At 35.0% G+C, this 16,797-nt stretch overlaps 1 protein-coding gene across 2 annotated transcripts in view; it reads left to right on the top strand.

Annotated features, from left to right (window-relative positions):
• MAP3K1 (mitogen-activated protein kinase kinase kinase 1) overlaps positions 1–16,797 on the top strand; it is a 56,535-nt gene that overhangs the window by 36,807 nt on the left and 2,931 nt on the right. For both annotated transcript variants that reach the window (XM_079330684.1, XM_079330683.1), the window contains exons 3-18: positions 179–385; positions 2,095–2,295; positions 3,053–3,169; positions 3,722–3,870; positions 6,160–6,281; positions 6,884–6,965; positions 7,083–7,260; positions 7,685–7,975; positions 8,412–8,533; positions 9,498–9,589; positions 9,807–9,996; positions 10,307–11,573; positions 12,486–12,638; positions 13,588–13,750; positions 15,154–15,285; positions 16,287–16,429. In XM_079330684.1, coding sequence (XP_079186810.1) covers positions 179–385; positions 2,095–2,295; positions 3,053–3,169; positions 3,722–3,870; positions 6,160–6,281; positions 6,884–6,965; positions 7,083–7,260; positions 7,685–7,975; positions 8,412–8,533; positions 9,498–9,589; positions 9,807–9,996; positions 10,307–11,573; positions 12,486–12,638; positions 13,588–13,750; positions 15,154–15,285; positions 16,287–16,429 — 3,609 coding nt within the window. The remainder of the gene's footprint in view (positions 1–178; positions 386–2,094; positions 2,296–3,052; positions 3,170–3,721; positions 3,871–6,159; positions 6,282–6,883; positions 6,966–7,082; positions 7,261–7,684; positions 7,976–8,411; positions 8,534–9,497; positions 9,590–9,806; positions 9,997–10,306; positions 11,574–12,485; positions 12,639–13,587; positions 13,751–15,153; positions 15,286–16,286; positions 16,430–16,797) is intronic.

Below are 16,797 nucleotides of genomic sequence, written 5' to 3'. Positions count from 1 at the left end.
TTTTCTGTTCCATATAGATTTGTAAACTAATCCCTCTTAGATGTTAGTAGTATGGCCTAAGGAATATTTGGTTATCTCTATAATGGTTTAATTACAGCAAAAGAGTTACTGATTAATTTGTTTGCTTTAATGTAAAATGCCAATTAATAATTTTAACATGTGGTTTAATTCCTGCAAGGTGGTGAAACCTATACCTGGAAAAGTAGATGGATCAGAAATGAACAAACTCTGTCTAGATCCTCAAGCTGAAGGACAAAATACTGCTTCGTCCCCTACACAGAAAGGAAGGCGTAGTCCTTCTCCTAGCAGTTCCTCTTCATCATCTGCTAGGACAGTTAAATCTGAGTCACCAGGTGTTAGAAGAAAAAGGGTATCTCCAGTGCCTGTAAGTTGCAAGTTGTGATATAATTTTCAGTTTGGCTATATTCTACAATCTTTTGCTTATGGGACAGTTGGTCTTCCAGCTGTAGATCAAGGTGCTGATAGTAAAGAGGTTATTACAGGGTATCACTTGAGTGATGTATGTTGGTCATGTGGTATTTCTCATGTGTTTTCCTTTAGTCCTGCATTCATTTGTAATTGCTAGGAAAAAAATGAATATAGGTACTCAATCATGAATACATGTATGTTCTCTTAGCTTGATTAACATGAAGAAGTGCTGATATTTTTTTTGTTCATTTTGTTTTTGTGGGGGTTTTCATTCGTTTTTTGGTTGTTGGGGTTTTTTTTCCGATTGGTTAGGTTTTTTCTTTTTTTTTTTCTTTTTTTTTTTAACTGTCATCACTTTCTAGTGACTGTCAGTTCTGTGGGCAGGTATATTCCATTAAGGATAGGACTGTGGATGAGATTAAAATTCCTGTAGAAAAGTCTTTTTCATATGTTGTTGTGATTCTCTATTTCAGAACTTATATTTATGTACAGATTAGTGAAGGCTTACATATGTACGTTGTTAGAAGTCTAAAATCACTACCACTGCATGTAGAGGAGAATATTTTGAGCAAGAGTAGCCATCTTAATTGAAGAAGATCAAGAGTATATTTTGAGCAATAAAATATTGTTGTAAAATTGCTCATCAGCAGTTAAATTTACAGTGCAATTCATAGTGCAGTTAGAGGAGAAATCTAATTGGTTTTATTTCCTCATTGTTCTAAACAAGTTTTCCAGTATCAGTTAAAATATGGACTGCCATTATTATGAACTAGAGACAAGTTACAGCACAGCAGCACTGGTCCTTTCCTCTTGACAAGATAAATTAGAAGGTTAAAAAAAGAGAACAACCATTTTTAATTGATTGGGTTTTTTATTTTATATTAACTTTTCACATTAAAAACAATAAAAATCTTATTCACGTTTTAATTACATGATGGACAGTGAATTCATTATTACTTTCATCCTAACATGAAATTCAATGCATACAAATAAAAGCAGAAGATCTGAAATGCAATAGAACTACTAATGCATCTCATAATGTTAGAAATGTGAAGAATTTAAATGAATACAATTTGCCTAAAAAGTTTGGGCTATTGATTTTTTTTTTTTTTATTATGGGGAAACAAGATTAAAAAAACCATAAACTCATCCTCATCTAAAAGTTGTTTTAATGGTGGAAAAGGGAGAAAGCCCAGTCTTTTTTTTTCTTTTCTTCAGAATTTTCTTAAACTTTTGATCTTTGTTGAATTTCTATTCCCTTTTGTAAACTGTAGTCATAGCATTTTTTCATTTATTAAATATATTAGCATTATAACCTTATGGAATTATCTCCTTTATTGATTTGTAAGTCTCTGATTATCTTTGGATTGAATTATACTTGATAATTCAGTTGTAATATGGTAAGGGAACCAAGGATGACATGAAAATGAGCAGCAATTTAAAAGACTCCTTTTGTGTCCCAATGTCAGACAAGTTTCAGCTACAGAATTTCAGTTTTCTTCTTGAGTACTGGGCATGGGAGAAAAGTAATTATTTTAAATCATGTAGTCCAAGAGATGATAGTAGTTCCAGATTTTGGGGACTCTTACTCTGGAAACAAACAAACCATACCTATTTAAATGTTTCTCTGTCCTTTGAATGCTCCTGACGGAGGCCCTTGTGTAGTTTCAGAGCGGACGGGTAACGCCACCGCGGCGAGCGCCGTCCCCCGATGGCTTCTCTCCGTACAGCCCTGAGGAGACAAATCGCCGCGTCAACAAAGTGATGCGAGCCAGGCTGTACCTGCTGCAGCAGATCGGACCCAACTCTTTCTTAATTGGAGGCGACAGCCCTGATAATAAATACAGAGTGTTTATTGGGCCCCAGGTAGGGAACTTTTTTGTCTTGTCAATTCATAGATCATCTTGGAAAACTGTTCAAAGCCAGATTAGTTCAATTGATGATCACTGTTCTATAAAGTAAAACGGTTTTAAAGCTGTAATCTCCACTCATGTAATACTAAAATCAGTTTGTAATTTGTAAATTATGTTTGTCTACAGTTTCTCCTTTTTAAAAGAAAAGAAGACTCATTCCCATTCCTGAATTCCTCATTCCTATTCCTGAATTATATGTCTTACATATTCTTGGCTAAAATTTGGCCACTTAATTTCTCTATTCATGGGATGTATATAAATGACAAATACATGACATAATTCTCTTAATAGTGAGATAATTTAATTAATACCCATAATGAGATCCTTTTAATACCTTTCTTTGTACTAATGTGATGCGGTATTGGGCCACATCCAGGTTGGGTAAACAGAAGCATCTCATTTAAGTTTGATTCGTGTCATGTTGTGACATCATACTTCCAGTATGAAGCATAAAAATAGCTTCAATTAATTTTTTAAAAAAAGGGCGGGGTGAGAAAATAAATTGAAACTGGTATAGTAATTTTATGCTTTCGTGGATGCATTTCAGAGTAATATTTTAGGAATTCTCTTTTTTTGTAAGGCCACACAAGAGGACATTTATGCCTATATATAATTTTTTTTGAGGGGGGGGATGGATGTGTTCTATGATACACTTAAGCGTGGAAAAATTACCAAGTCAGTAGAATCTTAGCATACACTTTTGTTTGCAGACTTGTAGCTGTGGCCGTGGGACATTTTGTATTCATCTGCTGTTTGTTATGTTGAGAGTCTTTCAGCTTGAACCCTCAGACCCAATGCTCTGGAGAAAGACGCTGAAGAACTTTGAGGTATTCAATTTCTAATAGATGTAATGACAATCTAGGATACACTCCATGATGTCTTTAGGACACTATCTGAAAAATTCTGAAAACTTAGATTTCAAAGCAACAAGAATATATGTATATAATTATATATTTAATTCAGTCTTAGGAGTTCTATAAGTGGAAAAATTACTTGCAAATATAAGACATAACTGCATAAATAGTAGAGAGCTATAGTTTAGTGAACAATTCAATTCGTGTGATTTTCTATTAAAATTTATAGATGTGTCTCACTGATTTGCTAAAAGGAAGAAAAAATGTGGGTGTTTTGAATTAATTATGTGTCTACTTAGACCTCTTATTTATTTTTAATGAACAGATAGGTTTTTGGTGTAAAATGTTTCTTGTGATCTTTTTAGTAGTAAGACTTCTGAAATTTCTGCTGCTACTTCTAATCAGTTATTGTGAAGGAGAATAGATTTTTCCTGTTAGCAGTAGTTTACGTTTGGTAATATGGCTTTTAATTACAAGATATTCATAGCATAAATAAGACTGTTGCTATCTTTTTTCTGATGTTAGGTTGAGAGTTTGTTCCAGAAATATCACAGTAGGCGTAGCTCGAGGATCAAAGCTCCATCTCGTAACACCATCCAGAAGTTTGTCTCACGCATGTCAAATTCTCATACATTGTCATCATCTAGTACTTCTACATCTAGTTCAGAAAACAGGTTAGTATTTTTTAAAAGAATTACAAGCTTTATTCTTTAGTTTCAGAATCACCTGCATTCTTTTTGTTCAAAGTTGCTTTCATTTCAAGCCACTCTAATTCTCTGCATTTGCAAGCAGTCAAGTCAAGCATACATTAGTCACTGTGGTGGTACCAAGTGGGCATATTTTTTTTGTAACTTCTGTTTGGAGAATGTTAAGTAGAGTTGTGGGGAAAAAAAAAAAAAAAATGACCCTATATGAATTTTGTGACACAAACTTTTGAAATCTTGAGTGCAAGACTGAAGCGTATATCAACTTTGGAAACCTATTGTGTGCATTATTTTAAATACAGCACTTATGCAAATGTTAACAAAAGAATAAACTTTTTTTTTTGTTTCCTGTCCTGCTTTGGAGGAAAGCTTGTGCCTCTGACAATGTACTGAAAAATGTTTAGGTAAATGCGCTCTATATAAACACATACATAAATATGAAAACAAGCAAGCATATGTTTTTAAAACTACTTTATTAAAAATGGATGATTAAATTATTTAAAGAGAGCTATTAAAATACCTGTTATGCCTTGGCTATGAATTTCAAGTGATGTGTTATTCTTTCATATTTTTTCCCTGACTACTTCTACTTAAGTTCTTCTGTATGTTCTTTCCCATGGTTTTGAAAGATACTGATTAATGTTTGAAACAAATAATTCCTGCTTGCATTATTTAGTGGGTAAACTCTCCATCATTTAGAGAGATCCAACCAAAGACAGAAACCCTAATTGAGGCTTTATTTTGTGTGAAGTGGAATCTAACTTAAGGAGTATCTTGATATGTTACTTTGTGATAAAGAGCATATAGTAAGATGAATATTTTCAGGGTTATAATTCTTATATACAGATTGTGACCGTAATTTCACTTAATCTTTAATTTCTTTTTCCAAATTGTGTTACTGTAAATAAGCTGCATAAAAAATTGTTAAATAGATTATTATTCTGGACCTACTTATCTGGTATACGAATTCCTTTTATGTTGATGCTTCATGTAGGAAATTTTTTTCATTGGATTGTGAACTTTCCTGCATTAGTTATCACTTCTTACAGAATGAAAAATTTTCAGTTGTTTGCCAGTACACCTGATGATACTGAGTCACCCTGCAATATTCATTCAATGAGAGAAGCTGCTAATTTGTGCATGTCTAAATTTGAGGATCAGATTAATTTGAGATAGAAGTTCTGATAATTATTGTGACTTGCACTTATGTTTTGCTTAGTTCTAATTAATAAAAAAATAAGTTTCTAATTAATAGATAATATATATACACACGTCTAGAATTACTTTTTCATTGTAAGCTTACTTTTGTGGATTTTTTTCAAGGAATAAATAGCTTTGCAAGCATTTGCAGAGGAATAGAAAGGAATACATGTGTATAGAAATTATGCATGTACAGGTTAACTTTATTTCAAAAAGATGTTGTTGGTGAACAAATGCAGGGTGCCTGTAAAGTTTTAGATGCACACCAACTATAATTTTTTTGCAATGAGTAATTAGAATTTTGCAGATTTAAACAGTATTGCAGAAGATTAAAAATCTGTGCTTTTCATGGCATGTTGTTTAGGTTTAGAATAATTTTTGATAAATCTCTGGTTATATTAATGTAAAAATTACAGTGGATAAAAATAAAATAGCAAAAAATGGAAATTAGGAGGTTGTTTAAGCATCTGTGTGTGACATGTATGTTAGTGTTCATGTGAATCTTATTCCATCAGTTTCTGTTAGTGGCAGAAAATTCTTAAGTAGCTGTTTATTTTTTGAGTTTTGCTATGTTCATCTAAGAGTATTTGCAGTTTCTTGTAAAGGGCTTAAGACTGCCTTGTAACTCCATACTTTGAAAGGAATGTAATGAAAAAGAACATGGGTAGCTTTCAAAATATAGAAATTCCCTTGTTTTTCAAACCCAAATGGTAAATTAAAAAGTGAAAGTTGGTTTGTTTGAAGAAGCCTTAGGAAAAAAATGTTAAGTGTCCAAAGCTGGGCCTTTCAATCTCTAATTGGTATCTGACCTAGTTTGGAAAGATGTCATGTGTTTTGTGACTTTCCCTTTCATTTTAACAAAGTCTTGTCTGTACTCAGTGCTTCTAAAAATCTGGTTGCTTACTTATTCAGACCAAGGTTTAGGAGAATGATTCATGAATAGCCTGTAGTTATCCAGAAGTGAGTGTTTCAAACTGGAAGTTAATATTTTTTCACTGTTAAAGCCTGTTCTGAATTCTGATACATCTCTTCTACAATCACAATTTTCTCTCTTTATAGTATGAAGGATGAGGAAGAACAGATGTGCCCTATTTGTTTATTAGGCATGCTCGATGAAGAGAGTCTAACTGTATGTGAAGATGGCTGCAGGAACAAGTTACACCACCACTGCATGTCAATATGTATGTTATCTTTGTTTTGTCAAGGTCTGGTGATTCTAAATCTGCAGAAGTATTATAGCTTAGGTTGGTTTTGGGTTGTTTGTTTTATGCTCAATTAAAAAAACCCAGAAATCTGCTCACAAATGATGAGTGGTAACTCTGAAAACTTGGTATCATTCAAGTACTATTGATACCTTATTTTTATTCAAATCTGTAATTCCATGCTCTGATAGAGAAGTTATGTGCAGGTCTAGAGATTTAAGCCTCTCTCTCATCTGAGTGAAAAAATTATATCCAATTAGAATAAGGAACAGACTTTCAGCTCCCTGTGACTTGTCATTAGAATGTATAAAAATCATGTAATGAAGTATGTTTATATAATACATAAAATTAAGTATATAAATATTTATAGATTGCATTAGCAAATAAAATTTTCCTATATTGGAGGTACAAAGGACCTGAATTTCAGTTCATAACTTAAAAATATTAATTGTAGTACAGAAGTGAAGCATTTCTTCATGCAGAACAAAAAAAGTTTAGGCATCCATATTTTAATGCCTAAAATCTTCCTGTTTTGTACATTGAAAACCTTAAGTGCATATGATCCTGTTGCTGTATTCCAGGGGCAGAAGAATGCAGAAGAAACAGAGAGCCACTTATCTGTCCACTTTGTAGATCTAAATGGAGATCTCATGATTTCTATAGGTGAGGATTCATTTGGGGTATAATAAACTGTTTCTGGATCTTTAATTGATATTTCTGAATATGCTGGATTATTTACCTCAGATGTTTAATTTGTTCATCTGTGTTCTTGATCTGTAGTCATGAATTACCAAGCCCTGTGGATTCTTCTGTTCTCCGTGTGGTTCAGCAACAATCTCAGCAGCAGTCTGCAGCAGGATCCCAGAGAAGAACTCAAGATAGCAATTTTAACCTTACTCATTATGGAGTCCAGCAGATCCCTTCTACATATAAAGATTCAGCTGAGCCATGGATTCAGGTAATTCTATTTTGTAGAAGACATAATAGCCTTTAAAGTGTAGAGGTGGGTTCAGCTGAACATGGGGTCACACACTTAAAAATGAGAACATCTGCATTTCCTTTATTTCTGCCATTATTTTTATCTAGTATAGCTACACCTTGATTTCAAGATTGTTAATATCAATGTCTGGAAACCAGCTTCATACTTAATAATTAAGATTCTCTTAATAGAGTTTTTACAGAACCAAGCAGCATTTAATTTATGATGTTTCATTTCTATCACAGAATCTTTTTAAGACACTGTACCTCCAGACATATTTTTGCTGTCAGCAAAATGATGATTTTTAACTGGAAATATCTTTCCTCTTTTTGATTGTTCTTGTCAGGTACTTAAGTTGCAATTTTCTTTTTGACTCCTGTAATGTTGCCTTCTTCCTCATCAGGTATTTGGGATGGAGCTAGTTGGCTGCTTGTTTTCTCGAAACTGGAATATACGAGAGATGGCACTTAGACGTCTTTCCCACGATGTTAGTGGTGCTCTGTTACTGGCTAACGGTGAAAGCACTGGAAACTCCGGAAGCAGCAATGGAAACAACTCAAGTGCTGGAGCCCTGGGAGCAGCTAGCGGGTCATCTCAGACCAGTATCTCAGGAGATGTGGTGGTGGAATCCTGCTGCAGTGTGCTGTCCATGGTCTGTGCTGACCCTGTCTACAAAGTGTATGTTGCTGCTTTAGTAAGTAGTTGTTTACTTGTCTTCTACTAATTTCAGTTACTTCATTTTTGAAGGGGGAGGGAATGGGAGAAGATATGTGAAATCAGGAATCCTAGTAATTGTTTTTGAGCGCTACTGATGACTTCTAACTTCCCTTTGAAAGTGGGATGATAAAAATACTCATCATAAGTGAAAGGACATGATTTCACTGGCACTTGCCACAGTGCTAAGTGCTGACAATATTTGTATATCTTTTCACTCTCAAGGAGGAGTTGACTAACTCTAGAAGTGAATATGTAGTAAGCTATTTATCCTTTGAATATTTCACTGACATTTTGAATGCAGTTTAGGTAGAACTGAACTTACAACTCTTTCATGCTTATTTACGTCTCTTTAAAAAAATTAAATTGTGTAGCTAGTTGGATTTCATATGCATTGTTTTTTTCCTTTCTCTTAGAAAACTTTAAGAGCCATGCTAGTGTACACTCCCTGTCATACTTTGGCAGAGAGGACTAAACTACAGCGACTTCTCAAGCCAGTAGTAGAGACGATATTAGTTAAGTGTGCCGATGCTAACAGGTATGATGTCTCATGAACTTCATTTTGGATTTTTACTGAAATATCTTAAAGCTTAATTTGTTGCTATTCATGTGTAAGTAGTTGATGTTAAAATGTGTGGATTGTAAATACATATCATTGTTTTGCTAGCCTAACTGCTCCTGGCAAACTTCAGCTTGAAATATGTAGGTTTTGAAGGCAAGTTATTGTATGTTTTGTTTTCATAAAGGGCTTTTTCCCCTGCTAAGTAAAGGAAGATGTTGGGTGCAGTCATGAACCCATCCCTTCCATCTCCATTTTTCTATTGCTTTGGTCTAATTCTCATGACTCTCCTTAGAGCTATTAGCAAGTACTCCTCTGTATGCTTCCTACTTCAGCAGTTCTTACACATCTTTGCCATGAAGTAGTAGCAGTAACATAACACTTGTGATTTGTAATTCAGAGTGAAATGATAGGAGATGACTGTTTAGGGTGAATTGCCCTTGGCTTGAATCTTCCTGTCCTAGGCTACTCTGTTTGTTCTGCCAGGCCAACCATTCCTCCTCCTGTACTGTAAACTAGATGAAGAACTCCACCAACTTGAGTTTTGTCTATCATGGTTCTATTTCTAAGCAGCATTTTTTCTGAAACTGCAGCTAGAGATCCCCCAGCAACAGTCTAGCAAGAGAATATCTAAAGTTAAAGTGACAAGTGAAATAGAACTGGTTTTATGCATTTGGCCACATTTTGCAAGAAAACAAGCAATTTGAGGTTTTGTTTGTATATTACTGATAGACGCTACATTTCTGAAAGTGTTCTTGTAAAAATGTCACAACCACTGGTAGCTTACAAAGAGTGGATTATAGAAATTTATTGGAATAAAATGATGTGAAATCATTTTGCACATAATTGCTAGATGATGATTTTTTAAGTATAATGAATAGAATGTTTTCCCTTGAAAGCATTTGCTAAAGGAATTTTTTTTTTTTGTTTTACTTTCTTACAGTCGAACAAGTCAACTTTCAGTCTCAACGCTGTTGGAGATGTGTAAAGGTCAAGCAGGCGAGCTGGCAGTTGGGAGAGAAATACTTAAATCTGGTAATAATAATTCTTCATATACAATTAAATTATAATTACGAGCAAATAATACTGAAATTATCAACTACAAGCATAGCAAAGAGAACAGTATTCCTCTCAACAGTTTGGAAGGGGGCTAGTTTGGGCAAACAGTGAGTAATTTTGTAGGATACAGTTCTGATTTCTGTGTAGATGGTGAACATTATACCTAAACTTCAATTTATCAACTTTTTTATAGGATCCATTGGTATTGGAGGTGTTGATTATGTCTTAAATTGTATTCTTGGCAATGAAATTGAATCTAGCAACTGGCAAGCACTGCTGGGACGACTTTGTCTAATAGACAGACTTCTGTTGGAATTTCCTGGTGAATTTTACCCCCATATTGTCTGTGGAGATGTCTTGCAGGCTGATACTGTAGTTGACAGGTACTTGCTTGTACTATGAATATTACTCTTTGTAGTTGAATTTGTTGGTGGCAGTTTCATAAAAGAAGTAATTGTTCTAACTCCTGTTAACAAATAACATATATTTTTATGCAAAGCGTGCTTGCTTTACAGAGTAAATTGTTGTCTTTTTAAAACTTCTGATCTGTGAAGCATTTTTGAAGCACCAGTACAACAATAAATATCCTTCCTACTTCAGAATTGGCACTAAATACATTATCTTGGAACATCTGTTTTGGTACTAGTCAATGAGAACACGGCAGTGTATAAAAGATCTCTTTTCTTTTTTTAGGTATAAGAAGCTTCTCTCCCTCTTAACTTTCGCCTTGCAGTCAATTGACAATTCCCACTCAATGGTTGGCAAACTGTCACGAAGAGTATTTTTAAGTGCAGCAAGAATGGTAGCAAGAGTGCCCCATATTTTTGTAAAGCTGTTAGATATGTTGAGTGTGACAAGCTCAACTCATTATGCAAGGATGCGTCGACGTCTGATGGCAATAGCGGATGAAATGGAAATTGCAGAAGCCATTCAGTTAGGCATGGAAGAAATGCACTCTGGGGAATGCCGACATGAAGACTTTTTACAGCTACCTGTGCCAGATAACTCTCCAGAAACAACAGAAAATAATACCCCTAATAATACGGTGCAGTTATCAGGGAAAAGTGGGAAAGGTTTGAGTGACAGAAAACTGAGTGCCAGTCCAGACGAAATTTCAGACATGCTAGCTGGCCTTGCTATGGGACTTCCTGTTTCATCAGTAACCACTGAGCAACCAAAACCAGCCATTCAAACAAAAGGAAAACCCCACAGTCAGTGTGTAAACTCTCCTCCCTCATCCAGTCATTCCCAGTCACTATTCCCAACACTTCTGTCTCCATCAAACCCATCTGTACCAGCTGGCCCTGTAACAGATGTCTCCAAACTTAGACCTCAGGGATTTGTTCCCTGTAAAATCCCCTCACCTTCTCCTCAAACACAGCGGAAACTTTCCCTCCAGTTTCAGCGAAACTGTTCTGAAAATAAAGAATCTGAGAAACTTTCTCCAGTTTTTACCCAAGCCAGGCCATTGCCATCCAGTCACATACATAGGCCAAAGCCATCGCGACCCACCCCAAATGATGTGAACAAGCAAGGAGAAACCTTAAAATGCAGTATGACACTTGACCTGAATGATATTTCACAGTGTGATAGCAACAGCAGTGCAGTTATACCAAGTGAAGAGACAGTGTTCACACCAGTAGATGAAAAGTGCCGGCTGGATGTTAATGCAGAGCTGAATTCCAGTATTGAGGACCTACTTGAGGCTTCCATGCCAACGAGTGATGGCACAGTTACATTCAAGTCTGAAGTTGCAGTTCTTTCTCCTGAGCGGGCAGAAAATGATGATACTTACAAAGATGATGTAAATCATAATCAAAAATGCAAAGAAAAGATGGAAGCTGAAGAGGAGGAAGCTTTAGCTATTGCTATGGCAATGTCAGCATCCCAAGATGCCTTGCCAGTAATTCCTCAGCTACAGGTGGAAAATGGTGAAGATATCATAATCATTCAGCAGGATGTAAGTATGCATATGAGAATTTAGGTGAAGTCTCAACCAAGGGTCACTGAAATTGTAAAGCAGTGCTGTTACATTTCAAAAGTGATAGAAAACATGAAGGTGCTCAATACCCTTTCATAGGAAACAGAATATAAACAGTTTTCCACTTGAGGGTGCTAAAAGCATCCTTCTATGTTATTAACAAATCTAGAGAAGATGTTTGCAAGAGAAACACCATATTATGTATCAACATTTAAAGTGAGAGAAAAGAAAGTGTAAAATTGGGGAAAACAGGAAATAAAACCAAAAATTTTAAGCAGAACTCATACTGAGTCTTTATGCTGATTTACTTTGAAGGCAGTTGTACAAAATCAAACTGATTTTTGAAAGAAGGAATGGGAAAAGATCTTGTCTTCCTATCTTGAGAGTAGATGAGAAATACTTTATTAGTCAGAAAAAAAAATACATCTATATTTGCAACTAGATAAAAAGCACAAGAAATTATAATAATAGAAAAGGGAATATTTTATTTGTGATCCTTTGAAGTAACATGTAAAGCATAAAATGGGAGGATAAATTAAATAGAAAACAACCTGGTTTTGCTTCTGTTTAGTGTAGGTACAAGCTAAAGCCTTAACTAGATGTGAGATGAGGAATAAAAAAAAAATTGTCCTCCAGCTTATGTCCTTAATCTTGCCTTTCACCTTCACGTAGTAACACAAGGAAGCTCTGTTTCACGTAGTAAAGTTATGTGGATTACAGAATACTCCAGAGCACTCGTCTCAGCTGAGACCTGTATAACAAGCAATTCAAGGAAGTGTAAGGGATAGGAGAGGTGTATATAAGCTTGGATATTTTCTAACACATTAGAATATCTGTATTTTAGATGCATGTTAGTAAACTTGGAATTGATTTTTGAATTTAATTCAACAGACACCAGAAACCCTGCCTGGACATACCAAAGCAAAACACCATTACAGAGAAGATGCAGAATGGCTTAAAGGTCAGCAAATTGGTCTTGGAGCTTTCTCTTCCTGTTACCAAGCTCAAGATGTGGGAACAGGGACATTAATGGCTGTGAAACAGGTAAATACTTCAGGAAAGTACCTCACTTTTCCTGTTTTCTCTCTGACCCATTGTGCTCCTGCTTCTTCTACTCCCTGTCATGAGTTCTGATATAATACATAATTTAAAAAACCTTTATGTGCATGGTGTTAACTAAGTAAAGCCAAGTTGGAGGCAAGTATTTTTCTTTAAATTAATAGATACAGAAGTATAACTGAGAAGAGGCAAATGCTTCAGTCAGTATTTTTTTAAGATTTCAGGTCTGAGTAAATTGAGCTGGAGCAGCTTAGGGCTGAATCAGTGGTAACAAAATAGAGGGAATTTTAGTCCCAACACCCTTATCACTTCTACAATGAACTTACACTTATTGAATAGATGAAATGTTTTGAAATTGCTCAAGCAAAGAGTATCTGCCACCAACTATTTCTCCCTTGAAACTCTTTTGCATGTGAAAAAGTGGGACTGTTCATGGGGTCCTGGAGACATGGTGATGATTGTGATGCCTGAGGAAATACTCTGTAGCATACCATTATGTCATATTTAGTACAGATCAGAGCTGAGATTGGCTCAAATCCCATTACTTCTGATCTGCCAAGTACTCCCCTCAGTTGAATTTCTGTAAGAGCTTTAGTTATGAAACATTTAACTGGTAAAATTTTATACGTGACATTCAGGATCCTATTTTCAGGCCTTTTCCTTCTTCCTTTTCCTCAATATCTGGAAATCAAGGGGTTTTTTCCTAGTTTAAACAGAGGTGAAAAGAGGGATGTTTCCCCACTCTATACTTGGAGAAGTTTTTGTTTGTTCACTGAAAGATTGCTCTTAATTTTCTGTGACTATCTCACATGGAGATACATTCTCAGCTGATGGGGATGGAGGTAAGAAAGTGGTGAAAACCATCCATTTTGGTTGCTGAAAGGCAACTACAGGACTTGAATTAGGTAAATCTGAATACCATATTTCAAAACAGGTGACGTATGTCAGGAACACATCATCTGAGCAAGAAGAGGTGGTTGAAGCACTGAGGGAAGAAATAAGGATGATGAGTCATCTGAACCATCCTAATATTATTCGAATGTTGGGCGCAACATGTGAGAAGAGCAACTATAACCTCTTTATTGAATGGATGGCAGGTAAACAGCTGGTGAAAATATTATTTGAGTCTGGAGATATGTAGAGTTGCATCACTTGAGGTTGTGAATTCACATATTCATTGCTGTGCTGGCGACCAGTATAAAAGTCTGCTTATGGATTGGCTCAAGTAGCCATAGCAATATGCTTGATGGTGCACCCTTTTGTGATTTGGCATTTTCCATATCTAATCGTAGAGTTAAAGCAGTTGGAACCCTGAAGAAAGATTCTACTACTTTTCCTTCCATTTCTGACTCTAGATGAGAAGTTATAAATTATTTTTTTATTTATTTCCAGCTGAAGTGACTCTCTCTCAAACTTGCATTTTCAGTGTATCTGTGTAGCTTTAGGTTATTATTAAAAATAACTTTGCTAGAAAGTTTGGAATACCAAACCTTGATTTCTTTCATTTTTGTCTTGAGCTTTTTCATAAAAATTGTCAGGTGACATGAATCAGCATTTAAAATCCAAAAATTAGTTTCAAATAATCAGCAGTAAGCAGTGCTTTTGGAAAAATTAATTCAAATCTTAAATCTCTTAACAAGTAAGCTAGTAAAAATTTTGAAATCTTTTCATAATTGTATAGAGCAGGGACAAGAAAATCTGTCTTTATTTTGAGAAGTAGTTTTATTACTTTTATTAACTCTATTAATGTGATTTTATGTTGCTGCTGTCCAGTTACCAAGTGGTGTTTTATACATCCTTATTTGCTGTAAAAGGAAGCCCCCTAACTTATGGTCAGAGTGCTAACATGCAAAGCCCCCAAGTATGTGTCATTACAAGAAGTAGTGCAAGAAATATTTTCTGAAAATTTAGAGTGTTAAACCTTTTAAGTGTGATTTTTTTTTCCTGAAATATTATTTAGATAGTTAAATGTCAAGAATTGGGTTTACCTCATTTGAACCCAGGTTATATTGCAAGGAGAGACAAATTGGAAATGCAAAATCTTGAGAATCTGTTACGAGTCTTGGAAAATAGAGAAATATACTGCTTTTCCTTGCTTGTCAGTGTAGTTCTATGTATTGAGTGATAACAAACATAAATTAAGATATTAAGAGGGAATACTTACTGGAGGTTGCACTTACCTATTGACTCAAAAATAGTTAATGTTCTGCTGTTTACATGTTAATGTGAAGTGTGGAAAAGTGTTGTTTTTAAGGAAGTATAAAATTATTAGGAAGGAATTATTACTTTGTCTTTAATGTGCACATATACATTTAGAAAATAATTAAGGAGTAAATTACATCACTTTTTGCCTATGAAGTTATTTTAATTTTTGAGGGTAGGGGAAGGAGGAATATTAATAAGAAACACGAATATCAAGTTCCAGTTTTAGGATGCAGTATTGAGCTCCTATTAACAGAATGTGTAAGTGTTGATAGAATGTACTGTTTTATCTTTTTAGGAGGTTCAGTTGCTCATTTGTTAAGTAAATATGGAGCCTTCAAAGAATCAGTTATTATTAATTACACAGAACAACTGTTACGTGGCCTTTCTTACCTCCATGAGAATCAGATAATCCATAGAGATGTTAAAGGTGAGAATTACTGATACATTTTTCTAAGAAGGAGTATTCAGAAGGCAGCCTTTGTTTTGGCCTGAGACCTGTTTGTTCTCTCAAATACCATCAGGAATGGCATTTCTACTGGGTTTGTCTGATCATTTTTAAGAAACTATTGCTGAAATTAATCAAAACGCTACTGAAATTAATCAAAATGTTCATGGCAAGCTTGTGGATATTTGCTACCTGTGCTACCAGTTTAGAAAAATTGTCTTTCTCAGTTCTTTAAAATAAGATAGGAAGTTGCCATGCAGTTTAAAATTACTTGTGCTTAAATAATGCAAATATTTGCATTGAAATTATAGTAAAATCTGTGAACAAACCAAAATAGAGAGGCCAGATTTCTAATGTGGGGTGATATTGAGATGAGTTTTCTTCCTTCATCGTAATTGAAGATAAATACAGTTGAACCCTGAGTAATGTGAACTTTACTGGGAAATACCAGTCTTACTGAACTTTTCCCTTTATCACTATAGCTGTCCACCAACTGGAGATATATAAGTAGAAAGTATTGATGGCAGCTCTTTGTCTTTACTAGTTCTTTTTGAAATAGTAAAACTTTAAATTTCTTTTAATTATCTTTAAAGCAACTCGGGGTTGCTTAATAATTAAATAACTTCAAATTTCATGAGGAGCTCTAGGCAATGAAAGCTCTAGGGCTTTAGGGGTCACCATTTTCTTCCATTATACCATCTCCAGGCATTGTTCCAGAATCCTGTGTGTTTGCCCTATTTTGAAAATTTGATTGCCTCTTGAAATCTCTCGAACAGCCTCAAGCTGTGTGCGGTATCATTCAGGCATAACAGAAGAGTGAGGTTATTAGACTGTATCCTTGATTTTTAGATTTCCTTGATACTGGGTTGGGGAATGTAAAACTGTTTTAAAATTTTGAAGTGGAGGGAGGAAAAGTGTCAAGTGTCTGTTCATCCTTTTGATTTAATAGAAAGCTAACTGTATTTTTACTGTGCTGTTGACAGGTGCCAATTTGCTAATTGACAGCACAGGTCATAGATTAAGAATTGCTGATTTTGGAGCTGCAGCAAGATTGGCATCAAAAGGAACTGGTGCTGGGGAGTTTCAGGGACAGTTGTTGGGAACTATTGCATTTATGGCACCAGAGGTAAGAAACCAATTTTTAAAGTTATTTCAAAAAGTTTGTTTGAACTCTTGAAGCTAATTCAGGTAGCCAAATAACAGAAAAATGCTGTATATGCTTCAAATGTGTTTCAAATGCTTTTGTTCTAAAGAGTACAAATTATTCCAACATGGTAATGATGAGGTTTCTTTCTTGCTGTCAAAGTTCTTTTAAGTAGTTTGCTACAAGATACGAGTATCACAAGTGTTGTTACTAATGTGACCATTTGCTCAAAAGTTAGCTATTGCAAGATACTTTGCTTGCCACTTGCTCTAGTATTTTATTTACTATATCTCTACACTTGTGTAAACCTTGTAGCATTTACATCACTAGTCACTCTCTTAGCCGGAAAT

The sequence above is a fragment of the Erithacus rubecula genome (genome assembly GCF_903797595.1).
Source record: "Erithacus rubecula genome assembly, chromosome: Z".
NCBI lineage: Eukaryota > Metazoa > Chordata > Aves > Passeriformes > Muscicapidae > Erithacus > Erithacus rubecula.
Note: the sequence above shows the minus strand (reverse complement) of the source record. Positions and strands in the feature narration are given on the sequence as shown.